This window comes from Sarcophilus harrisii, chromosome 3 (genome assembly GCF_902635505.1).
Source record: "Sarcophilus harrisii chromosome 3, mSarHar1.11, whole genome shotgun sequence".
NCBI classification, from domain to species: domain Eukaryota; kingdom Metazoa; phylum Chordata; class Mammalia; order Dasyuromorphia; family Dasyuridae; genus Sarcophilus; species Sarcophilus harrisii.
Window position 1 is genome coordinate 321127418 of NC_045428.1, and position 27686 is coordinate 321155103.

A 27686-nucleotide genomic window follows, 5' to 3' on the forward strand; every position below is an offset into this window, starting at 1 on the left:
GATGCTCATAACCTCAGTCCATCCCACATCCAAACGGAAGTATTAATAAGGACTTGTGAATATGTCCTTCCATTGTACTTATGGACCATAATACTCACTGGGGAGAGTGGACAAGAGGGCAGTTAAGATTGTTTACTCTTTGGGCAAGTGCCAAGGCAACTCCAGGTCCCATAACAAACAGGTTGCCCAGCAGGTAGAGTCTCATTCTTCTTTTTAAAAAAGAGGATGAAAATTCATTCTCTGGCTATTGAAAACTGGACATAACCATTGTGTTTGCTCAGAAATCTCTGTTTTTAACATTTCCTCTAGTCAACACAAACAAAATACATTTTTAATGAAAGAGCCAAGAAAAACATCTTCCTGAGATATCATGGGTTGAGGAGCAGCAATCTCCATGGGAGCAGCTAAGTAGACGTGCTCTTTACAGATATCATTGAATACAGATTTTTTCCTGAGTACTTATTGACTTTAAAAAATCATTTCAGCTACTTTTAAAACAAACAACTGACTTCAGGTTCAGCCAAAAGTTAAAGACCTTGAGGCCCAGTGTGGGCTCTGGCTTCCAAGTTCTGTTAAGGTTGCAAGAATGATTGCTGATTAGAAGATGACCTCAGATTTGGAGCTTGTCTAATTCCCTTCTGCACAATTATTGCTGCACTGAGTTTGCCAATAAGAGTCCAGGATAAGAAATGCTGGCAGCTCTGGGACCCTTTTTTCCATAACAATAAGCTACTAAAAACAGACAAACAAGGCTGCCATGTAGGTTAAAATGGTTTCTTTCTTACAAACCAACAATGAAAGATGGTGGAAAGCTGTTTTGCTTTATCCCCCTAACCTAGCTCATCAAGCAGAAGGCAAGCTTTGATTTCATGTTAAGAGGGTGGGCCTGTAGTTAAGGGAAATCATTGACCTATCCTGGTGTTTGACTTTTGGCTCACAGAGTTCATATCCTGCTGGCCTAAAACTGTACATGTTACTAAGATGATAAATATCATTAAATAAAGGAATGAAGAACAATCTGCTATCTTCTCGTGTGGAGAAGCATAAACAAGATAAAATCAACAGGAGATCTATCTGCATTAGGAAAAAAACCACAACCATTTACATCGTCATTGGCAAGAACTCTGCAACTCTCTCCCATCCATTCTGCTCAATGGATGAGACCCATTTCTCACACTGGAGGATGGGTTCAACTTTTTAAAATCTAGACTAAACAGCAGGGGTGACTGGAGGAATGGAAACACTGCATGTGTTTGGAATTTCTTGTAGCTCTTGGGCTATGAATACAAATATAAAATCATAAAACATTAGAACTGGAAGAATCTTTTGTCCTATTCCCCTGGCTCATTTCACAGATGAGGAAATTGGAACCTAGAAAAATGAATACCTCCCTAATTTAGTGGCAGAATGCAATGAGAGAGGCCTGCATTTGGAGATAGAGGACAGGAGTATGAATCTTAGCTCTGCCTCTTGCTAGCTATTGTGGTCTTTGACAAGAAATTGTGTCTCTGGACCTCAGTTTCTTGATCTGTAAAATGAAAGGATTAGACTACATGGCTTCTAAAATTCCTTCTAGATCTAAAGTATACAATCCTTTAATCTGGTTCTCCTGGCATTCAAGCTAATGTTCTTTTTATAGAGGTCCCAATAGTGGTAACCCATTTCTAGGAATTAATAAATTTTATTCTAAAAAATGAACAATTTAAAAAAATACATGCTTCACACCATATCATATTTAATATGAATCCTCTATAATTGCATAGGACTTTTACTTTCCAAAGCATTTTGACAATTGTTACACTTATTTTTATTTTTTTCCCATTCTATTAGTTAGGGTTTTAGTATTAATATTCCCCTTTGGCAAATCAAGGGACTTTCCCAAGATCACACAGCTGGTTAGCAAGAAAATAAGAACTAGAATCTAACTTTCTGGCTCAGTATATTTTGACATTTTGCTCATAGATCCAAGGACTTAAAAAGCTCTGGGTATTAGCATTTCATTTGCTGAATTGTCTTGAGAGACATATGAAGCTATGATCGTGCTGGGCTCCATGGTGCTATGACAGGTCTTGCCCTGTCAGTAAAAAAATGCATATTTGAGAGTGAGGGGAAAGATACTGGCTATGAAGTAAGACAGTCAGCACAAAGGCAAATTGAGTCATTTCTATTGAGAGAGTACCTGTGGAGAACTTGATGAGAATGCTCTCTCCTGCTAAGCTGTTGCTCCCTAGTAAGAAAAGGCAGTAGTATCTAAGATTTAGGAAGTTCCTGTGTAGCCCTCTCTTTCATTCGAGGATTTTAGCCAAAATATTTCTGCAAAGATGGCTTTATACATAGGCAGAGTAGTTGACTATTTTTATGATGTAATTGGTAACCTATTTCATTCATCCATTCAGTGAACATTTATTAAACACCTACCTCATGCCAGGTACTGGGGCAAGTACTGGAGATAAGAGAAAGAGGCAAAAGACATTCCCTGACTTCGAGGAGCATACAATCTAAGAAAGAAGTGTAAGCAGTAAGAGTGTAAAGCAGGCTATATCAATGATAAATGCAAATGAACAGAGGAATGGCACTGGGATTAAGAGAAGTTGAGGAAGGCTTCCCATAGGAGGTAGAATTTTATTTGGAATTCATAGGAATCCAGAGAAGTCAATGGTCAAAGTGGAGAAGAAAGGGAACTCCCAGAGAGAATGCCTGGAGCTGAGAGACAGAGAATTTTATTTGTGGAACAGCCAGGAGGCCAGGGGCACTGGATTAAAGAGTATATGTTAGGAATTAAGGTAAGGTTGGAGGTAAGCGTTATGGAAAGAAGACTGGAAAGGTAAGGTTATGAAAGAATTTAAATACCAAACAGAACATTTTCTATTTGTACTTGGAGTCAATAGAAAGCCACTGGTGTTTGTTGAGTAGGGGAATGATATAATCAAAACACTGACAGTGTCTGAAGCACTACTATTAGAGTCTTTCCTTTGGGTGCAGCAGTACCTTTAAAAATGAAAAAAAAAAAAACAAACAAACAAATCCTGATATGGGGGAAGGCCATAGTACCCAAATTCTCTGAGAGTTAAGTTGCTAGATTTTCAGGCAGTTAAGAGATCCAATATTCCAAATGGATTGTCCAACTTTTCATTAGTATTTCTCATCAATCTGTTAATCAGTTGAAAGCCTGTATTGTTTCCATATGCATCAGAAAATTTCATGAGTCCTCCAACCTATGAAGCAGAAAGGCGGTTGACTCTTACTGTTCCCAATGTCTTTAACATGGTTCCATGACTCTTTACAGTAGATACCTGACCTTGCCAAGGAAGAGAGGAATAAAAATAAATTGTCTCAGGGATATGTTTGAAAACATGTGATCATCATTGATACAGTTCAGAGGAGAAATTGGAATAAATGTTAAGTGGCAGCAACCTGTGTGTGTGTTTGTGCATGTGCACATGTGCATATTTGTGCATACACATGATGTAATTAGACTCTGGTAACCTTTATATATAGGATCACAGGACTAAAGGACCATAAATCTTAAATTAAAAGAGCTCTCAGAGACCTTTAATTCAACCCACACTTAGCAGAGTGTCTGGCACATGGTGGGCACTTAAATGTTTACCTATTGAGTGATTTTACATTTGAAGAAATTGAGATCTAAGTAGTATCTTGCCCAGTCTGGGGGTCGTAAAGATAGTAAGTATCAGAGATAGGGTGTGAACCAATTTTTCTGGCTCCAGAACCAGTGCTTTTGGGATTCTTGGCATTCTGGGAGATAAGCTGGCAACATCTGGGCTATAATTTGAAAGCCTTCACACTTCAACAAACATAAAGGTATTTCTCAGATCTGCCCTTTCTAGAAAATGAACTCATTCCTATTTGGCACCTCTTCCAAAGCATTAACCATCATTAATCTTTGCCAAGAAATGAACTCATTCTTATCATGTCAACCTCCATATAAACACAAATGATGTATTACATTTGTAGAGTATTTCAGATTTTTTTTAAATAAATGTTTTCAACAGAAGTGAGTACTTTTTGCCCCAAACTGAAAAAAAAAATATGGTCCATTGAATCCTCCATTAGGAGTTTTGCAAATAAATAATTTCTGGTCTTTTCCTTCAATGTTAATTCTTGGTCACTTGTCACTTGAGAGACAGCTAAACACTGATTCTATTAGTGTAGAAGGTCCTTGAGAGGAGATAGTATTTTAATCTTTTTTTTTTATAAGCCCACACATAGCATAGTGACTGTCACATACTAAGGACTACTTTGAAAGGGCTTGTCCATTGGTTGATTCATTTTGAATTCTTTCTTCTCTCCTTCCCTAATATTAATATCTATTAATATTTTAAAATCAATTTCTTGTCACTATCTACCTCTTGACATAATTTACAGGGAGTGTCAATGCTACCCTTCTTCCTGCAGAGAGAGTGTTGACCTTGAGATCAGTCCCGTGACTTCCAAATTATTGTAGAGAAGGTCAAGAAAAGATTGGAGGAAAACTAGTTCTATACAGGGGTTGTATTACTTTACTTAACATTTTTTGCCTCTATTTCCTCTGGCCCATCTTGATGGCTATCTTTGTCCATAGGATTTCTTCTAGAATAGTTGAATAGTTTATTCTCCCTTGATGAGATGTTGTTATGAGGCTATCTACAGACTTCAAGTAAATTGAAATTTGGAAAAGGTTAACTATTACACAAACTTCAGTAGAATAGGACTACATACCCCAAGGGATGTGGGTGCTGGTAAAGTGCCCTGAGTCTTCTCAGCAAATTTAACAGTACTAAACTCATTAGATTGTATGGACCTTGCATATGGGAGTTCTTACCAAAAATATCTGTGCGTAGGAACAAATGCACTGAGGAATACACTGCCCTTTCTTAATTAAGAAAACCTGCTTCGAAATTCTCATCCACAACAAAAAATTTCTTGAATTTGTGGACTTCAAGTGTGCTTTCATTTGTGTACTTATATGTTTATATGTGTGTATGTGTACATTATGTTTGATTGTTAATTTATAGCTCTCTATATGCGACAAGATGTGACATGTATGCATGGATATGTAGTATTAGTCATATTTTGCTTTCTTTGATTATTTTAAGTCTTTAATGCACATATTAATAAACCTTTCCTAAGTAGACTGTAGATTCCCTAAGAATGGGAAAGATGTCATTTTTTTTTGCACCTTACTTTGTTGGCAGCTAGTAAAGCAGAGTTAGGTATACAGTAAGTGCTCAATAAAGACTTGAGATTAAATTAGATTGAATTAATTAAAAGTTATTATTATCTTAGGGAGGGGGAAGGGAAGTGAGGAAGTGAGGGATAGAATTTGGAATTCAAAATTTAAAAAAATACAAATGTCAAAAATTGTTTTGACATGTAATTGGAGAGGAAAATAAAATATTTTAAAATATATATATATATATATATATGTATGCATATAAATATAGATGTGTGTGTGTCTCTCTCTGTGTAAAGATACATTTTTCCTTTCCTCTGCCTCCTGGCATAGGACAAAAATACAGTTGGCATATTTCCCTATTTCCTATAACCAATGGTCTTCTTTGGAAATTGTTGGAAATGTTCCCACACATTCAGAAGGTCCCATCTGCAAGACTTTCCTGTTGACTTGGGTGACTGCATCTGTTCTCAGTTGTGCATTTAGAACTCGCTGGGAATGAATTGAATTTCACAACATTCCTTTACAATGCTAGGAGGATGTACATGGACAAGAGCTTAGGAGGCAAATCCATAGGAGTGCTGGGTTCTTCCATTTCATAGGCTTGGAAGTGTGAAAAGGACTCAGGGGTCACTGGAGGCTAATGACCTAAAGTGTCTCCAAAAGCAGGAAACCAGTTTCAGGAGTTGCACCAGCTCTAGAATAAGAAGATGTAAGGATTCAGAAGCCAGCTGCCATTCTTACTACCGGCTGTGAACTTGGGTAATTTATTTATCCTTCCCAGGTTTCCATTAGGGGCATCCAGGGGCACCTGAGACTGGTACCAGAAAGACCTGAGTTCAAATTTGGCCTTAGATACTGGGTAAGTTACTTGATCTTGTTTGCCTATTTTCTCATATGTAAAATGGGGAAATAATGGCACCTATTTCCTAGGATTTTGCCAGGATCAAACGTGATAGTAATTGTAAAGCACTCAGCCCAAAACCTGACATGTATTAAGTGCTATATATATGTCAGATAATGACACTTATCATTCACTCTTTCATCTATAAGCAAAGGGGTTGGACTAGTTGAGCCTTGGTTTCTCTTCCAAGTGCTAAATCAATGATTCTAGCATTTATACAGCCTAACCTCAATCCTCCTGATTTCCCACAAACCCAGGTTATATTCTGTGATTTAGAAAATAAAAATACCAGGAAACAAGCAAACTACAGATCTAAGCAAAGGCTAAGTTCTTAATGGGCTGGGCAGATTCCAAGTCAGATTAAAAAATAAGAAAAGAAAATCAACAACTTGAGGGTGGGGCATGGAGAAGAATTTTTCAAGAATCCTGCAGCGAATGGCATTCTAATAACTTTGAGGAGAATACACATTTTTCTAAAAATGAAAATCAGAAAATTTCCCCTCATCACCCTGAAAGGCAACACCAAGCACCCACTTAAAGTGTTGTAGAACTTGTAGAGAGAAGAATTTGAACTCATTCCACTTCTAGCCACCTTATTTTGCAGATGAGAAAAGGGAGACTTAGAAAGAGGAAGTGACAGGTTTAACTGACCATTGTAGATGGCGTTTGACAACTCTGGCCCCAATCACTCCTTTGACATGGTTTTCTTGTTTATCCCTGAGCTTATCTTCGTCTTGACATGCTTAAACAAAAAGGAGACTGACTAGTTGACTGTTCCTGTCCTACAGAAGGGTAAATCTAAAGATTCAGATTAGACTGAGCAACATATAACTGTTAGAGACTGAGCGGTACTTCTAGGACTGAGAGACACACTAGGGAACACAGTGGACTAGAGATCAGCAAAGCTATTCTGAGATGCTGAGTTCAAAAGCTAGTTTATTAACCTAAGAAAGAAACACACTTAGGACTCGCATGTAATTAGTTTCCAAACTGTAAATGGAGAATAATTGAGAGAATGCACCTTTTCTAGAGTGTTCTGAACATTAAATGAGATAATATTTGCAAAGCTCTCACGATGTGCCTAGCACATAGATATTTAACAGATGAAGTTTTCTTTCTTCCATTTACCACGTGGTTTGCTGGAAAGACCTTAGTTGGATAGATTCAGCTAAGACATGAAGTCATTGATAGATTGCTATCCTCTTACATGTTTGTTATGTATCAAACTATGTTTCTGGTATTTAAAAAAGACTTTTTCTTATTTAAGAAAGGTTTGGATGTTGTGAGAGAGGAGAAGAAGTTAGAGACTGAGGAGAGGAAGAGGGACAAGGGAGAAGAGCTGATAGATAAAGATGAGATGAGAAAAGCTGTAGAATGAGAGCACTTAACTAGTACTGAGTTCAAGTAAAATGAGAAAGGAGAAGGACCTGTTCAGGGATGATCTGGAAAAGAGGAAGGATTGAAAGCACGAGACAGAGAAGAATTAGACAGATGAGAGTTTTTCTTCATTAGAGAGAATGAGAGAGACAAGAGGGAGATAGGAAAGAGTAGGGAGCATGGAATAAGGATTTGATAATTGTAGAAAAACTATAGTTCAATTAAGAGAGTTTTTATTAAAAGAGGGGGAGAGAGAAAGAGAGAAAGACCGACAGACACAGAGAGAGAGACAGACAGACACACACAGAGAGAGACAGAGAGAGAGAGACAGAGAGAGAGAGAAGGACAGAAGAGAGAGAGAGAACCAGCCACCCAGACAGACAGAGATACACAGAAAGAGAGGACACAAGAGAAGAGAAGAGAAGAGACAGACAAGAGAGAGACAGAGAGAGAGAGAGAGAGAGAGAGAGAGAGAGAGAGGAAAAGAGAGAAGAAGAGAGAGAGAGTGAGCAAGAGAGAGCAAAGAGAGAAAGAGAAGAAAGACAGAGAGACAGACACAGAGAGAGAGACAGACAGATAGAGACATACAGAGAGAGAGACAGAGAGAGAGACAGAGAGAGAGAGAGAGAACCAGCCACCCAGACAGACAGAGATACACAGAAAGAGAGACACACAGAGAAAGACAGAGAGAGAGACAGACAGAGACAGAGAGAGAGAGAGAGAGAGAGAGAGAGAGAGAGAGAGAAAGAGAAGAGAAAAGGAGAAAGAAGAGAAGAGAGAGAGAAAGAGAGAGAGAGTGAGCAAGAGAGAGCAAAGAGAGAAAGAGAAGAGAGAAAGGAGAAGGAGAGGGAGAGGGAAAAGGAGAGGGAGAGAGAAAGGGAGGAGAGGAGAGAGAAAGAGAGCAGAGAGAGAGTGAGTGAGAGAGAGGAGAGAGACAAGAGAGAGGGAGAGGGAAAAGGAGAGGGAGAGAGAAAAGGAGAAAGAAGAAACATACAGAGAGAGAGAGAAAGAAAGGGGAGAGAGAAAGAGAAAGAGAGAAAGACAGACAGAGAGACAGACACAGAGAGAGAGAGACAGACAGAGACACACACAGAGAGAGACAGAGAGAGAGAGACAGACAGACAGACAGACAGAGACACACACACACAGAGACAGAGAGAGACAGAGAGAGAGAGAAAGAGAGAGAGAGAGAGAGAGAGAGAGAGAGAGAGAGAGAGAGAGAGAGAGAGAGAGAGAGAGAGAGAGAGAATCTTTTAAAAAAAAGCAATTGAAGTTTGGCCTTGAGTAACGAATTGTTTGTGACTAGATTAATTTACAAAACCTAGCTTCTATGGCATGAGGAGCCTGTGATCACATTTGATCTTGGAAGCCCTGACATTGTACATTTGTAACAACTTTTGAGGGCTGTGTGGTATGATATAAAGGTTCAACCTCAAGACAGGAAATCCTGCCTCTGAGACACAGTAACTGTGTCACCATCTGCAAATCACTCAACCTCTCATTGTTCCAGAAATCTCTTTTAAGACAATAAGAGAGTGTTGATTACCTATGTTAGTGAAGGGATTTTGTACACCATGAGTGTTCTGCTCACTGATGAAATCCTGCACAAAAATAAATAAAATAGATCTTTTGTTACCTGTTTGGTTTATGTGTATATGCCATGGGTATCCTAAAAGAACAAGTCTAACAATGGCATTAAAATGATCTTAGAACCAAAAAGGTGACAGAAGCTAAGCTAAATTTAAGCTAAGTACTAACACAATGAGATTACCAATTTGTAGCTGAAAAGGTCTTCAGAGATAATCTGTGGTTCAACCTCCTTATTTTACAGATGAAGAAACTGAGACCTAGGTAGATTAAGTGACATTTAAGGAAAAGGTACAATCCAAAAATGTAATGTCTCGTATGTACAATGCTCCCCAAACTCTCATAACTGGTTGGGTTAACAGAATTACTTTGACTATGTTGCATGTATATTGTATCATTATGTAATGCAAATGTCAAAAGAAGAATTGAAAAGAGTCCTTTGGGGTACCCAGGTAATGGTGAAAACAGTAATAAAGACTCAGAGGACTTTCACTTCATTTGCAATCTCATAGAGTGGGAAATCTTAGAACTCAATTCCTGAGAAGGTCACTCCTTTTCTATCCTTGGTGAGTGCACAACCAGGATTCATATATAATTACCTTAAGGATTTGTGACCCTGTCATATAACAGTAACTTACTTCTCTCAAGAGACCATTTAAGTCCAGATACTCCTCCTCCCCTCCCCCCTTTTACTGAGGGATCAGTTTTTCTTAAATTTTTGTTCCATGTTGGCAGAATGTAATGGGCTTTGTAAATATCTATAGTGGAAAAAGACCCACCCAATATAGTTAATGTTAAAAAGAAGAAACAAACAACACAAGAGAGATGAGAAAAGTCCCTGACAGGGCATTGAGCCATGTTTTTTTTTTTTTTTTTTTTTTTTTTTTTTCCATATAATCACAATGTTATCTGGTTCAGAATGTTCTGTTACCATTTAAAATTTATTTCCAATAGCTCTGCTATAAATCAACGGGACATGCGCATCCTCTGCTGTTAAGGTATCCTTTTTTTTGCCTTGGCACCTGTTGTTTTCCCTAAATGTCAAGGACTGACATTTGATATCATTATGCCCTGTCAGTATATTAATGATTAAATTTCCCATTCCACTCCCTCCCCTACCCCATGCTCCTGCTCCTGACATTGAATTTAACAGTGACCATCTGTATTGCAAATAAAATCAATAACCCCCAATCTGCCATTCAGTTCTCCCTGAAAAAGAAAATGGCCTCGAAATGGGGGTGTTGATAGCTTCAGCTTCCCCTCAAAATAGCCATAGCTTTGGAGCTCTCCTCTTCCCCAGATGTATTGTTGCTAGGGGTATCCTCTGGAATAGAGAGCACTAAGAAAATGTCTGAGTGGTAACTTTTTTTTTTTTTTTTGATAGGGGGAATCATTCCTTTTTCTCAAATGAAATATTCTTTTTTGCTTTCGTCCCCAGGTTCCTGAAGGGTTGGGTCGTTTTTCAGGGCTTCTTCAGCACTTTCTGCAAACTCTGTTCCCTTGTCTTCATTTGTGTGGTAGGTGCCCTTGTGCCGGAACATATAATGCAGAATTACAAGCAGGAGACAGATGAGGACAAAGGCCACAGCAGCAATCACAACTGCATGAAACAAAGAACCACAAGTGAATGAACTACTGTATATGATACACTTGGCAAGTCTTAAAGTTCCATTTAAATGTCAGATATTATTTTAATTTTTTAAGTTCTATTTTTAAAGATTCTAAATTTAATAAAGACCAAACAAAATGAGCATTTCCATATACAGAGAAGAGCTTAAAAAGAGAATTGTACATGAAAATATAGAGGGATAAAGAGATAGGGAAACAGAAAGAGATATTTAGAGAGAGGCAGAGAGAGACACACACAGAAACAGAAGCAAAGAGAAAGAAACAGAAAGAGTCAAGAGAGACAAGGAGGGTGGAAATCAGTTATAGAAAGACAGAAACAGAGACAGAATTCCAAGCTTTGTGATTTCCAGGACTGGGTAGCTGATGATTTTCAAGTCCAGCATGAGAAACTCAAGGGGAGAAATCTTTGTTGGTCAGGTAGGGATTGGGATAAACACCAAAGACAGTACTGCCCTTCCAGGTCAGAGAATCTAGGGGATAGGGTGATAGAAGTGACTTTTGTCCTTGGAATTCCAGAAGCCTTGGAACTAGTTTCAACCAGTGAATTCACAGAAAGGATAACATGAAAAATTTCAAAAGTGCAATGGATGGATGGTGCAGGGGATACCAAAACCAATTATCCTGTCTGGCAGATCGATGGATTTGGGAAGGGATGCTGACAGCAAAGTTGAAATTTCTAGTATCAGAGAGCTTGCTCACCTGCAATGATGGTGATGTCATTCCCTGGTCTGGTTTCTCCTGCTGTGAAGAGAGAGCACAACGGCCCAAGATGGATTAGATATACATAGTTGAATGGAAATCATCAGTCTATTGGTTCTTTTCAGCTTCTTTTTACCACCATCAATCTCTCCCTAAAACTAAATATGTGACTTCTCCTAAGATTATTAAACAATTTTTCCTTAATTGTTCTGCCCTGCCCTGCTATGCTCTTGTCTCCATAGAGTTCTGTAAAGAGGTGGGGGCAGGAAGAATAACACTAATAATGGATGAAGTATCATCTGTCTTGGAAAGGATATTAGATTTAAAATTATGAGATCTGTTTTCAAGTCTCAGCACTGCCATTGATTAGCAAATTCCCCAGACTCTGTGTTTCTGAAATATGACTGTAATAGGAATATACATTTAAATAACATTTCACATATGTTACCTCATTTGAGCTTCCCAACAGCCCTCTGAGATAGCTACACTAGTTATTATTATCTTCCTTTCATAGATGAAGAAACTGAAGTTGAAGGAGCTTAAATGACTTCTTCAGGATCATACAGCCGTTGAGTGTCAAAGTCAGGTTTTGAATGCATACTTATTGAATCCAGTTCTAATGCTCTTTCCACTAAACTGTGTTGACTCTCATATTAATGCTGCATCTCAAGGCCTGCCATCCCTAAAATTAACCCTATTTCAGTTAAGTAAGCAGATATATAAGGGATAAAAGGAAATATAGAGAGAAGGCATTAGGATTAAGAGGGTTAGGATGGGATTTCATCTGGGATTTAAAATAAATCGGGGAAGTCAGAGAAGGAAAGAAGGGGGAACATTTCAGACATGGTGAACACGGCAGACTTATAGGAGCTGTTTTATTTGTGAAATAGCCAGGAAGCCAGTGTCACTGTATGAAAGAGTACATGGTAGGGATTAAGTGGAAGAAGACTGGAAAAGTAGGATGGGGATAATTATAAAGAACTCTTAATGCCAAATTGATCATTTGATGTTTGATCCTGGAGGTGATAGGGAGCCATTGGAGTTTACTGAGTGGGAGTGTGACATCATCAGTGCTTTAGAAAAACCAAATGTTGGATTGGAGTAGGGAGCAGGGAGAGCCTTGAGGCAGCATACTTCCCCTAGCACTCTATTTTGATAATCTAACCATGAGTTGAAGAGGTCTCTATTAGACTGGTGGCAGTATTAGGAGAAAGAAGGGGGCATATTCAAGAGATGCCAAGGTGAAATTGAGAAGCCTAGCCAACAGATTGGATTTGGAAGAGTGAAGGATGATCCTGAATTCCTGGGTTGATATTTCCTAAGTAATAATGAGAAAGGTTGTTTGGGGACCGGGAACTTTCCCAATACCCCTGAAATCAGGGGTAAAGGGAAGGGCATATACATTTATATAGCATTTACTATGTGCCAGGTACTTTGTAAAATGCTTTACAAATATTATATCATTTGATCCTCACAACATCCCTGGGAAATAAGTGTTGTTTTTTTCTTTACTTTGAAGTTGAGAAAATGGAAGCAGACCAAGATTAAGGGATTAGTCCAAATTTACACTTCTAGTAAATGTTTGAGCCTGCATTTAAACTGAGATCTTCCTGACTCTGCATCCAACTCTGTAATCACTGAGAGACACCTAGTTGCCAAAATCTTATCACAAAAGTTGTTCTCTAGTTTGTTTGGTCTTAAAAGTCTTGCAAGAAAGGAATGATTTTTCACAAAATCTACAAAGACTGTTGGAGACCCTTTCTTTGGACAATTCCTCTCTTGCTTCCTTTGAATGAAACAATGACTTGTTTCTCCTCAAGGAGTAATGTTTAAAATTTTTCTTTCCTTCTTGGGAGAATGGATATTAAAGTCTATCCCAGGAAGTTTTCCTTGCCTCTTCAGCACTACCTTAGAATCCTTTGTATTTTATCAGACCTATGGAGTTTACTTAAGTCACTTCGAGCTCTTGGAATTCTCCTTCCTAACAAGAGCCCTGTGGTCCTAAGAACTAATGAAATTGTGTGTGCTTGTCCTCGGTTATTAAGCAGACTTACAACCTCTCCTCTGGGAAATTGGAAAGAATAATGATTTATTAGACAGAGGAAGAAGCATCAGTGTTAACATGCAATTCCCATGTTCCCATTACAAGGACTACACATATTAAAACAGAGAAGACTGCTTTATAATAGACATTTCCGTTCAAATAATCACTTTAATTATAGTGATATGAGGTCATTCTCTCCTGGGGTAATTGCCAGATGCTTCTTTTTGTTAAAAAGCAAGTTGCCAACATTAGGACCATGGGTATTTAGTAGCAGGGAATATACAAAGAGGGCAGGAAGTCAGAACAAGAAGGACTGGACAATTCACTGAGAGAAGGTAGTGGGGGTGTGCCTATGTTCAGTTTAGGGGTGCTGTTTAGGGCAGCAAAAAGGCTCATATAAAAGGTCAAGATCAAAGAATGGAAGAGCCATCTACTGGGATACCAAGATCTAACCAGCTGAGGCATCTTGAGCTCTGACATTGCTTGATGCTCTAAGGGTAACAGCCGTTCTCAGATCCATCTCCTAGAGACATCTCAACATTGGTTCCACTCAGTTTTGGAATGTCTCTGGGACAGAGCTGCCCTGGACAGGATGGTGAGCCAATCTTCACATCAGTCTTCTCTACATAACTGGCCCCACACCAGATCATGCTTCTTACCATCTAGATTCACAAGGAGACCAGATCCTAATCATCATAGGCATCTTGCCATCTGCTACCTGGGTTTAGCTCCAGATGCTGTCCTCCTCCTGCCCAGACACAGATGTGTACATAGGTTGTGCCCAGAAATACCTCAAGATTTCAAAAAATTGATGTTTGGTTTCTCATTTTTAAGTTTTTATTTAAAAATATAATTTTTAATTTTAAAAAGTGAATTTCGTTGACTTTTAGTCTCTAGTACTTTTTTTATTTTTGATGAATAAAATACATATCTTTTATGACTTAGAATTCAATAAATTTTTACATAAAAAAATTCCTTAGGTATACACCCTAAAGAAACAATGCATGCTTGTGTGTTCAGGAATTAGGCTTAGATATGGAATTCAAATCACATCAGTATAGATATTGCTTTTAGAAAAAGTAATAATGATCACACTAGCCTTGCTAATGCTAGCCTTTTAATGTTCTAGAAAAGGACAATATAGTTAATGTGCTATGACTCCTTTATAAACCCTAAAGTGCTTAAAGTCCCCTTCCTTGACTACTACTCTCTATTCATTTATTATATCCTCACAGTAGAATATAATCCCCTTGAGGGCAGGGACTTTCTATTTTATAGCTCTATTCTAGATAGTTTTGGGTATATAATAGGTGTCTAATAAATATGTTTGATTGATAGAAATTTGGAAGACAGGCATAATAAAAAGTATCTTTGAATATTGGAGGCCATGGTAAGATGGGGGTATCTCAGAGACAAGGAAAACCAACAAACTCCAAGAAGCCTTTGCACCAAAGAGAAAGGAAAAGGAAATAGTAAAAAGGCTGAAGTATATGAGAACCTCAGTTACATGCAATTATTTAGTATTAAGCAGTGGAAAGGACAGAACCTAGACTTGATACAGGGAATAGCATCACCATGAACATAACAAACCTTTTGATGTCCGGTACTTCTCTCACATAAATAATAGAGGTATAAATTTAGAACTGGTCCTTATAGGTCATCCAGTCCAACTATAATTATTTTACAGAAGAGGAAACTGAGGCTTTGAGAGTTTGTAACATGCTCTGGGTCACACAGGTAGAAGTAGGATCCAAATTCAGCACTTTTGATTCCAAATCCAGATATTTTCTTGAGTAATACACTCCCTCTTTTATTTCTCTTATTCCTTTCCTACCACTCATTGGATTCTGAGTCTGTTGCTTTTAAACCTTCAGGCTATGGATGCTGATAGTCAGATTGAGTTATACTATTCTTCCATTGTATTGTCACTCCTTCAAAGTCATGGCAGATAGAAGAAGAAATGGTTAGGGACTAAAGAAGTCAGAGTCTGAAAGGACATCACATTTTTGTTAGGTTTATAAGTTATCTTGGTATAATGAAAGAACATTTTTCTGAAGGTCAAGACACCTGGACTCTAGTGTAGGCCTTCCTACTGACTAGGTAATGTGACTTTGGGGAAGTCATTTGACCTCCCTCTAGTATTCAATTTCCTAATTTATAAAATGAATTAGTTGAATTAGGCGCCTTCTTGTTTAAACATACTATGATAAAATGAGAAAACTGGGGTTAAGCAATAGCAGCAAGTTGATTTAATTCTGTAGCAAGCTTCTATACCAAGCCCAGTGCAGACTTTTTGTGAGCAACTGCTCACAACTGCTTCACACAAATTCTATATTAGTCAAAAAGTTGGAGCGTGTTTAGAGGAAGGGATCCAGGATGATGAAGGACCTTGAATTCATGTTGTGTTAGGATCAGTTGAAGGAGCTGAGAATTTTTTTGTCTGAAAGACACAGAAGACACAATAGCTGTCTTCAAATATTTCAAAGACTGTCATGTGAAACAGAGGTTTTCTTTGTTCTTTTTGGCCCCAGGAGTCATAGTTAAATGTTGCAAAGAGGAAAATTTAAGCTTGATATTAGGAGAGACTTGCTAGCAATAAGATCTTCAGAGAGCTAAATGCTAAGAGAAATAAGGTGCTAAGCCTGGAGTTAGTATTAAGTTCAAATACAGTCTGACACATTATTTCTGTGACCCCCAGGGTATATGACAGCCTCTTTGCCTCAGTTTCCTTACCTATAAAATAGAGATAATAAAAGCACTTATCTCTTAGGTTTTATGAAGATTAAATGAGTTAATATTTGTAAAAACCTTGGCACATCTTAAAGATACACACATGCACACACATATCATTACACACATAACAATTACAATGTTGTTGTAATTGTTATTATAATTTGTCCAAAAGTGAAATGTACTGCCTCAAAAAGTAGTGGGTTCTATCATTCCAGTTTGGATTTCTTCAGGCTGGGCTTGGATGGCCACTTCTAATTCCTGGTACAATGGGAATTTCTTTTACATATGGCTTGAAGTAGAAATTGGCTACAATTCTCAATTTTGGTGATTCTGTGAATAAGAATAGCTTAGGCACTGGAACCTTGCTTATAGTACTTATCATGTAAACGTTTTCTGAATATGGAGCTGAGATGGCAGATATGGTCATGGTCTTCCTTCCTTCTTTTCATTTTGCTAACAGTCATTTTACTGTTTGGCTCTTACTCAATAGCTAGAGCTTTCCAGATCCTTCAGATCTTGCAAATGCCTCTTTCCTTCTGGTCTTGGAACCTTGTCTTAGAAGTCTGTTCTCTCTATATCTGCACTTAACCACATGGAACCCAGGAATCTGAGCTCAGTCCAGAGATAACTGGTTCTTCTTTGAAATTGTGTGGGCTTTTTGAGTGCATATTAAAAAAAATTACCAATAGGCAAGAAAACAAATTCTATAGTGGATAAAAATCTGGTCCTGCTGTCATAAAGACCTGGATACAAGTTCTTTCTTTGATATGAGATTGGGTTCATTCAAAAGACTATTTACAAAGTAAGGAATGGATTTTGATCTGTGTCAACAGGAATACCATCATGGGAAATCCTGGATCCTTGAAGAAAGAAATATGTGCTTTTCATATCTGAAGATGTAAAGATGACTCTTGGGGATCTCCTGGCCAATGTTCTTACCACTAGATTGCATTTTCTCCTAAAATTAAACATTCTACCCAAAGAACATCAGGTTTTTAAAAAAAAATAACATTTTTATTTATATATCCATTCATTCATTTTCTTTCTTTGCCTCTTCTTTCTTTTATTTATAATTGAACATTTTGGCAATAGAAGCAACATGTGTTATATTTAGTCTGTGATGGTCCTTTAAGGAGATGGAAGGTTGCTTGGTTTCCTTATCATTTAAGGTCTAAAAGGCCTAACCCAGTGGAGCCAGTGCTGGAAGTTTCACCAAAATTCCTTGCTGCCTTGTGAAGGAATGACTTCCTGATTTAATATGGTTGCCATGGTGACTGTGGAGAAGGAAGAGAGTAGTATTTTATCTAGTCACTATCTTTTTTTTTTACTTTAGAAATTATATCTAAAATATCTAGTTATCAGCAATTTTTTTAAACTGGAGTTTATGTTCCATAACTTCTAACCCCAAGCCTGAATCATTTAATTGACCTAGGTTTAGGTCTGGCCCAGAGCAATTAACTTTCAGTGCCTCCTTTTTATTAACCTTGCTGACAGCCTTTGTGAGTCATTGCCTGGTCTTCATATCTACAAATGTTTATTAGCTATTTTAAGTGGTTACACAGCTTTCTATTTCGCTGATTTCTTCTTTAGAATTTGGATTCTTCCAATTCATACAGGGTTTTCTAAAAGTCTAAATGCAGCATTAAACTTATATTTTCACTGACTTTTGGAAAATGTTTAATAAATTCAATTCAATAAACATTTGTGAAATAACTACTATGTCCAAGGCTCTTTGCTATGTAGTGGTTTTATTAGTTAGTCAAACAATTGATATTTATTGAGCACAGCATATTGAAGGAATTTGATCCATAGATTATCTGGGCATTCTGTTAAGCAATCCACAACTACTCAGCCTGGAATTCGATGCCTTGGGAGATAACAGAAATATAAGACACAACCTTTTCTCTCACTGAACATAAAAGTCTAACTGGGAAACAGAACACTGGCACATAGCTCTGTATTTGGAATAAAAAGAACAGTTTGAAACCTGTGCTTAGTACGTGTGAATCTGGGTAAGTTACTGAACCTTAATGAGACTCAATTTCCTTATCTATAAAATAAAGAAGTTGAACTAAATGACCTTTAATGTTTTGAGTACTAATTTTATGATCCAGTGAATAACATATGCCACAATTAGAGAATAATACAAGATAGGATATTGTGTGGTGAAGACACAGTGAGGGTGTTAGGAGATCTGAAAGGGGGAAAATTACTGGGAGGTAGAGCATTTGGAGAATGCTTCATAGAGTGGGAGGGATTTGAGCTCAAATCTAACCTAAGCTATATTTTTCTTTTCTTTTAAGGAACCCAGAAATATTTAGTTTGTGAATATTTATTCATTAATTAGCAACATACTGAGAAAGAGAGAACGGGAGGTAAAAGGAGAAAAGTGTGTGTGTGCATGTGCATGTGTGCAATGAAAGAGAGACAGACATACAGAAAGACAGACAGAGAGGCAGAGAGACAGAAACAGACAGAGAGAAAGAGAAAGAGACAGGGAGACAGAGAGACAGAGACACTCAGAAAAGATATGGAAACAGAGAAAGAGAGAGACAGAGACACAAAGAGGAGGGGATCATAATTTTTATTTTACACCGTATATTAGAACTTATGAACCAAAATGACTTAGGACTAGCTTTTCTTCTGTGGCATTTGTCATTTGAGCTTTTGGACTAATGAGCATTGGTTATATCTAATTAGCACAGCTAATACCCACACCACATTGATCTTTAGTTAAGTGAGACAAACAATGGGAGCCAGAGGCCCTTCATTTAATATTATTTTTTTAATATTCCATCTATACTGAAATATATCATGATACTAATGATGTCATAGATTTGAATTGTGACCTTGTTATTGATTGGGCTGGTAGCATTAATCAATCAATTAAAAGTATTTTATTGAATGAAATCAAGCCAATGCATGCCAGGCCCTTTGCTAAGTGCTAGAGATACAACAAAAGGCAAAAAAAATCCATGTTCTCAAGGAGTTCACAGTCTTATTATTAAATACCTGTCAAACCCTAGACATACAATATAATGAATATAGCAATCCCTATTTTTATTGAATTTATATTCCAATGAGGGGATGAATAATAGAGATCTCTCACTTATCTATCATCTCTCTCTCTCTCTCTCTCTCTCTCTCTCTCTCTCTCTCTCTCTCTCTTTCTCCTTAAATACACTTGTGTGTGTGTATACATGGGTATATATATATATATATATATATATATATATATATATAAAATATATAGTATCTTTTTGGGATGTATCATGTTGTGTGATGAAAGGGCCTTTCTTCTATTCTTAATATTTCTCATTGGTATCTAGGACTAATTTGATTGATTGCTGAACCAAAACTTTGTGAATGTACTAGGAAAATAATCTTCTACTTATGAGGCTTTTTTCCTGTCAGCCTTGCACCATTAAGGACCATTCTATGAGCTCCTGATCAACAGGAAGAATCCAAGGATATCTATGTTTGCTCTGAAATGGGGAGAGGGAAAGAGGAAGGGACCGTCCTTCACACATACCAAAAGGAACACAATTCATAGAGAGAATAAATATGCTTCAGAAGTATGTTGGGAGCCAAACAGTACCTACTTGTTGAAGATAAGGACTCTTTGAAGAGAACTCTCATTCTTTATTCCTCAAAGAAACTGGAATTTAAAAAATAGAATCTTATCTGATCCTTTACCAAACTCTTCTCCTATTTCTAACATCTAATGACTTTTCCAAATGCTTTAATGATTACTGAAAAAAAATTCTAACATCCTGTTCTACTGCCTTCCATCCTTCACTCCATTCATTCTGAAATGTATTTGAGCTCAGTTTTGTCTATAAGATGTATGCAGAAGTAGAGTAGTTATCTCTCAAATAAAATTCTTTTTTTCTTAGGACTTGAACATTCTGGAAGGATTTGGAAGGTGAGAAAGAATGTGATTAAAACTCTCCAAAACTGGGTAGGGGGATCCAGACTTGCTAAAATTTGAGAGAGGGGCAAGTAACATTTCTATTCCCCACCCCAATTTAACAAACTTTTATTAAGCAACACATATTTATGATCAAGGTACTAAAAATTCTAAAACTCCCCTTTGATTGGATTGTGGACATTCTTCAAGAAAGAATTAATTTGAAAGCTAAGAGAATCTGAAAGAAGTTAGGAATTGGAAACTCTTAGAAAGTTTAAGAGACTCCCTCAAAGTCACACATGTTATGAACAACAGAAGTTAAATTTGAATTGAGGTCCTTTAACTTGAAAATCATTGTCTACTATTCCATAGTTAATTCTTGGAGAAGTGCAGGGTAGATCAAAACGAACTCTAACAAAGCAGAGGCTCCTTTCTCCCTTGGTATCACTTTGCTTATCAAACTAGGTAAAGTTTGATAACCCTTCCAGTGGCTGGACTATTTGTACCACTCAGGTAAAATTATATTCCTTCCAAAGACATGGAGGATCATCAGGCTAAAAAATATTTGGCTTTTAGTCTGAGTTATTTGCAAATAATTTACATTAATATCTCAGGGAAATCACTTCAACTCTCTGTGTCTTCCTTAACTTTCTTCCTCCCTTCTTTCCTTCCATCCTTCTTTCCCTCCTTCTATTTTCCTTCCTTCCTTTCTCCCTTTCTTTTCTCTCTCCCCCCTTCCTTCCTTTCTTCCTTCCTTTTTTCTTTCTTAGGATACTCTATCTCACCTAAGTTGGAAATACAGTAACTACATACAAAACTAATTTTCCTGTTGATTATCATGCATGCTTTGATTTGCTCTGTTTTGCATTTGGACAGATTAATCCCTGTTTAGGCAGCTTATTCTTATGAACTCACCATATTGGTACCAGGTTTAGTGTGGACACAATATTGACTTTAGCTCTGTTGTTGTTCAAAACTCCTGATCTTAAGTGATTCACCAATCTTAGTTTGCTCAATAGCATCATATCTGTCATCATACCAAATGGGCCTTAGTTTCCTAAAAATGAAAGACTTTGTCTAGAGGGGCTTTAAAGTTCCTCACAGTTACAACATTCAAATCCTGTGTTTGATACCTTTTAGCCATCTAAAGGGAGGAACAAGACATTATCCCACTGCCTTTTTTGTAGCATTTGTGTAACAAGTTCTGGGCCTCAAAGTAAAAACTGCCATTTTCCATCCAGGATATTGTTTTGTCTGGCCCCAGTGTAAAAATGCACCACTGGGGACAGATAGGACTCAACTGCTCAAAAATAAGGTAGTTTTGCCTTCAAGCTTGCCAAAGGTAGTTTTCAGAAAAAAGGCAATTTTGTACCATAGAAGAAATTGTTATAGACTAAGATATATGTATGACTTCCAAAAAGGTAAAACTCCTGGATGGATTATTAATATCAGCAATGAGTTAATAGTTTGTGTGGAATTCAGAGCATAGAGAGCTGTTCTCAGAGTCAGAAGGACTTGGGTTAAATTTTTGCCCTTTGATATATACTAGCTACATGATCCTGAGTTATTTAACCTTTCAGTTGTTCCTCCAGTTCCTCCCCATATCAGCCCCCTTTCACAAATACCTTCTCCACCATTAACTCTCTAAGCTTATAAGTTGCAGAACAGTTGGGGGTCTGCATTGGTAGAAAGATTTTCCTCCCCCAGAGTTTTGGATGCTTTTGTACACATTTATTGGGAAGCAACTATCTCTGTATTTAGTCAGTACAGGAGCCTGAAAGAATTATTAGACACAACCCCTGACCATTGGCAATTGACAGTATTGCTGGGAAATCAAGACTAATCCAAAGAAAAAGGTAAATAACAATGCAAGACAGAAGATGTTAAGCAGACTGGAATTCCCATGGCCTCCATTCCACTATCCCAAACATGGGAGAGTGAGTACTATAGGAGTTTAAAAAACTGAGAAAGAGAATGAGAGAGAGAGAGAGACAGACAGACAGACAGACAGAAACAGACAGAGACAGAGAGGCAGAGTCAGAGACAGAGACAGAGAGACAGAGAAAGACAGAGGGAGACAGTGAGAGACAGAGAGAGGCAGAGAGGCAGAGAGAGACAAAGAGACAGAGAGACATACAGAGCAGAGAAAGAAAAACAGAGAAACAAAAAGATAGAGATAGACAGAGACAGAGAGACACACACATAGAGAGAAAGAGATAAAGAGATAGAGAGACAGAAAGACAGAGATAGACATACAGCGAGAGACTGAGAGAAAAAGAGAGAAATAGAGATAGAGACAGAGACACACAGAGAGAGAGACAGAGAGAGACTGAGACTCAGAAAAACTGAGGGTGCCAGCTGTGGACCAGGGAGGCTTCATGGAAAAAGTGTAACTTCAGGATGACAAACAAATCTTTGAATTCATTAGAAAGCCCTGGAAGAATAAAATACAGTAGAATTTGAGCATTGAACTTGGAATTATGGGAATTGAGTTAAATTTTTATTCTATTACTTGTGACCTGTGCAACCTTAGCTAAATCATTTAACTTCTTTTGACCTCAATTGCCTTATTTGCAAAATGAGGAAGTTGAACATCTTAGATAATAGACTCTGAGTTCCCTTCCAATATGAGTTCTGTGATTCTATGATTTAATCTGAAGTTTTTTTTCTTTTCTTTCTCTCTGTACTTGAGCCTAGGACTTAAAGTTCTTCCATGGGCAATTGAGACCAGTTAGCAAATGGATTCTATTAACTGAATTGTTTTGGTTAAAACAAGGTCAAATTCACTTTCTTTCTTTTTTTTTTTTTTTTTTCTTTTCCACATTCTTTTAGACGTTCCCTGAATTAATGAAGCAGACATGCTTTGGGAAGTTGAGAAGTTATGAGAGTTAGTATCATATAATGTAATTCATTTATCCATCAACCCATCGGTTACCCATCTACTCGTTCACCCATTTATCCATCCATCCATCATTTGATGGGAACTTAACTATACAGCCCTGAATTAAGTTCTGTCTGGGCTAAAAGGAAGAGGATAGAAGTATTTTACTCTGTTGAGGAGATAAGGTGTATACCTTAACTTAATCAAATAGGCAAAGAAGTATTTATTAAATGCATACTATTGTGTGCCAAACACTGTATTAGGTTCTGGGATTTACAATGATAAATATGAAACTCTCCTTGCCTTCAAAGACTTTACATTCTATGAGGTGAGATATACAGATATATACAGAGAACATGTATACAAAACATAAATGAATTAGCTACATGGTAATTTGGGAGAGGAGTGTGCTAGCAGCTGAGGACAAGGGCAATTGAAATAACAGGAAAAGTTTTGACACAGAAGAAAGTTCTTTAGCTGAATTTTTGAAAGAAACTAGGGATTTCAAGAGATAGAGGTAAAAAGAGGGAGCATCCCATGCCTGAGGCACAGCCTACACAAAGACATGGAGATAGGAGATGGTGTGCTATATTAAAGAAACAAGATAAATAAACATGATGAGGGAGTAGGGGTTGAGTTTCAAACAAAGGGCACAAACTGGATGTTTCATAGGAGAGAGAGAGAGGAAAGAGAAATCCTTCTTGGGTATTATAAAACTTGATTGGGCTTCCCTCTAGTTACTATCTGAAGAGCCATTTCCAATTCAAAAGAGAACTGTTTTAGGTAGAGAGAAGTCCACTGGTTCTACAGTATCTATCTCGTCTTGATTTCCTTTTCATTTATGTTTTGCCTCATGTCAACAATTTCCATTTGAGAAAAAAAATCATTATTCCATTAACTTATACTTGCTGATTAAACAGTTTGAAGTATGACTGGAACAGGGTAAGAAGAGCCTAACTGTGAATTCAAAAAAATATTTCTCATGAAAACATCAGGAAGTCAGAAATTAGTTTGTAAATAGTTGTTTTGGTGAATTTTATAGTTTCTCCAAATTGCTTTTCTGAGTGTTATGGTAGCATGGTTATTAACACCATTTTCGAGATGAAATTGGATTTGCCTTATTCTTTCTTCCGACACTGTTACCACTTTGGTGTAGACCTTCATCACCTCACACCTGAAATGCTACAATAGCTTGATGGTAGGTCTGTTCGCCTCAAGTTTCCTAAAAGCTACATATTGTTGAATTGAAACTTTTATCAGTTTCTATTTTATGGGTAAATTCATTCCATTCACATTCTAATTTATACTCCTTTCTATTTTTATTCACTGTCCTCACCGTATTACTATCATTTTTCACATCTCTGCTTTACTTCTACTTTGCCCTCCTATTCTATAACCTACTCATACTTCCAAGACTCCCTCCCTTATTCTTTCTTCCTACCTATCCCCTTGCTTTCTTATTTCTTTCTGAATTAAGATTTTCATCTGCACATATATCTGTGTTTATGCATGTATGTATATTGTTCTGTCTTTAACCTATTCCCAATGAGAGTAAAATTTTAGAACCACTTACCCCCAATCGCTCCTTTTGTATCAATTTTTCTTTTTATGTCTCATTTATATAACTACTTGCTATATTGTTTTAATTTTTTAGATTCCCTTCATTATGCTTAGCTCAAGACTTTTTTTTTCAAACTATCCAAATAATAATGACAGTCACAAGAGTACTGTTAATATTTTCAAATATAAGAAGTAAATAATTTAACCTTATTGAATCCTTTATAACTGGTCTTTAAAGTTTGACTTATGGAACAGCTAGGAGGGGTAGTGGATAGAGTACCAGCCCTGAAATCAGGAGGATCTGAGTTCAAATGTAGCCTCAGACACTTAATACTTCCTGGCTGTGTGTCCTTGGGCAAGTCACTTAACCCCAGTTGCCTCAGGGGAAACAAACAAACAAACAAACAAAGATTTCCCTTATATTTCAACATAGAAACTGCTAGGTTTTATGTAGTCATTATTGTAGCTCCAGGATATTAAAATTGTATATTTTTTCTTATTACTTCCAATATTTTCTCCTTAATCTAAGAGCATTGAAACTTGACTATGAAATTCCTGTATGTTTTCACTTAGAATTTTTTTTCAGGCAGTAATCAGTGTACATTTTTTTTATTTCTGCTTTTTTGTTCTGTAATTTCAGGGTAATTTTCCTTGATAATTTCTTGTAATAATGTTTCAAGATTCCTTATCATACATTTCATATAGTATTTTCTATTTTTTCATTTTCATTTATTTAGTATTTTATCTTTCTGCAGTTTTTTAAAAAAAACTTTGGGTTCCAGATTCTTTTCTCTCCCAATTCCAAGCTATCTTTCATTCAGGTACTATAGTGATTTTCCTGATGCACAGGTTTGACCATGTCATTCTCCTACTCAATAAATTCCAGTGGTTCCCTATCACCTTGAATATCAAATACAAAATGCTGTTATTAAGGGCTCAAAGCCCCTCATAATCCAGCCCCCCCTTGTATCTTTCTAGTCATTTTATACTTTGCTCCTTGATATGTACTAGTTGATCCAGAGACACTGGATCCAGAGATACTTGTTCCACAAATAGAACACTCTATCTATCATCTCCAGGCATTTCCTCTGACTGTCCTCCAAGCCTGTAATGCTCTTCATCCTTATCTCTACATACTGACTTCCATAGTTTCCTTATAGTTACCATTAAAATCCTGACTTCTACAGGAAGTTTATTCCAACTCCTTTTAATTGCAGTGCCTTCCCTCTGTTAATTATTTCCTATTTGTCTTATAGATAACTTGCTTTGTATGTGCTTGTTTGCATGGTATCTGTCCCCCATTACATAGTAAATTCCTTTAACCTAATTAAAATACCATTTTCTATAGGTAGCCTTTTCTTGTTGTTGTTCAGTCTTGTCTGACTCTTCCTGAGCCTATGAACCATAACAAACTAGGCTCTTTCATCCTTCACCATCTCTCAAAGTTCATTCATGTGTATGTTTACTGTTTCCATGATACTTTCTATCCATCCCATACTCTGCCAAACCCTTTTCCTTTTGCCTTCAGTCTTTTCCATCATCAGGATATTTTCCAGTGAGTCCCATCTTACCATTAAGTGGTCAAAGTATTTAAGTTTTAGCTCCAGTATTTGACCTTCCAATGAATAGTTTTAATTAATTTCCTTAAGTATTTATTGTTTTTGACCTCCTTGCTATCTAAGGACTCTCAAACTTCTTTCAAATTTCATAATGTGAAAGCATTGATTCTGTAATCAAGCTTTTTAAAAATAATCCAACTATGATAATCCTACTTTGCTACTGGAAAAAAAAAAAAAAAACAACATAGTTTTGACTATATGAACCTTTGTTGGAAAGAATATGTCTTTGCTTTTTAGTGCTGTTCATATTTGCCATAATTTTCCTTCCAAGGAGGAAGCATCTTTTAATTTCATGGCTGCGGTTGCTGTCTGTAGTGTTCTTTGAGTCCAAGAATATGAAATCTGAAACTGTTTCCATTTCCTCTTCCTCTGTTTGCCAGGAAGTGATGGGACCAGTTGCCAAGATTTTAAGAGTGTTTTTTATGTTAAGCTTCAAATCAGTTTTTACATTCTCCTCTTTCACCCTCATAGAAGACTATTAATTCCCTTTCACCTTCTGCTATCAAAGTGGTATCATCTGCACATCTGAGATTGTTGAACATTTTCCCCAGTAAACTTAATTCTAGCTTTTGATTTATCTAGCTTGGCATTTTTCATGATATTCTTTACATGATATATTCTTCCTCACCTCTTAAATCTAGTTAGTTCCTTCTTTTAATTATTTCCACTCTCCCTATCCCCCACTTTTTGCTTGAGGATATTTATTTACTTGTTTGTAGCCTTCCCCATTAAGTTATGATCTCCTTGGAGGCAGAAACTGTCTTTTATCACTTTTTGCATACTGGGTATTTATTGTGGTGTCTGGCGCATAGAAGATGCTTTATAAATGTTTATAGACTGACTGACTAGTGCCCAAAGGCCCATGAACTGCCAGTTGATTAGCTGTTAAATACTAGAACCATCCTCCTTCTCTGCCTCCCCCATTTTAAATGACTCCATTCCCTATTAGATGCCACATTAAATATAGATTTCCTGGCTCACTTTCTTTTTTATTTATTAAATTTATTGACATACCTTTTAAATACTTCCCAACAGACTTAAAAAATGTTCCTATAACGTACATTCCTTGAAACATATTAAGTCTATTGTAAACAGGAAGAAGAGATATGTCTTTTAACAATATAATATTAGTGCCAAGTATTTTAGCAGAATTTATTGGCTTGCTAGGTTGATATTACACTGTTGAAATCATTAAATATTCTGTTCTTTTAGTTATTTTTTTGTATCATATCACTTCATATCAACTTTTTCATATTTCTCTGAATTCTTCATATTTTTCATTCCTTACAGCCTAGTAATATTCCATTACATTCACATACCACAGTCTACTCCCCTCCCCCAGCTATTCTTGGTTGTTGGGCATGCATTTTGTTTCTAGTGTTTTGCTATTACCAAGAAATGGTATGATTATTTTCATATATAATCTAAGTAGTGGAATCTCTGAATCAAAAGATATTAACAATTTAACTGTGATGCAAACTTTTCTTATATAACTCCAGATTATTTCTAGAAGTTAGAAGACCTACATTTGGATTCTAGACCCTCCTTTTACCAGTAAATTATTTTGAGC

At 36.9% G+C, this 27686-nt stretch overlaps 1 protein-coding gene across 2 annotated transcripts in view; it reads right to left on the bottom strand.

The window, feature by feature from the left end:
* Positions 1-9902: 9902 nt before the first annotated feature.
* Positions 9903-27686, bottom strand: part of GYPC (glycophorin C (Gerbich blood group)) — an 82960-nt gene continuing 65176 nt past the window's right edge. The window contains exons 2-3 of one of the 2 annotated variants that reach the window (XM_012544647.3): positions 11370-11408; positions 9903-10641 (exon numbers count right to left, since the gene is read on the bottom strand). In XM_012544647.3, the coding sequence (XP_012400101.1) occupies positions 10445-10641; positions 11370-11408 (236 nt within the window). In that variant the 3' untranslated portion in view covers positions 9903-10444. Of the gene's footprint in view, positions 10642-11369; positions 11412-27686 lie in introns of both variants that reach the window. The other variant, XM_003763766.3, reaches the window with a different exon arrangement.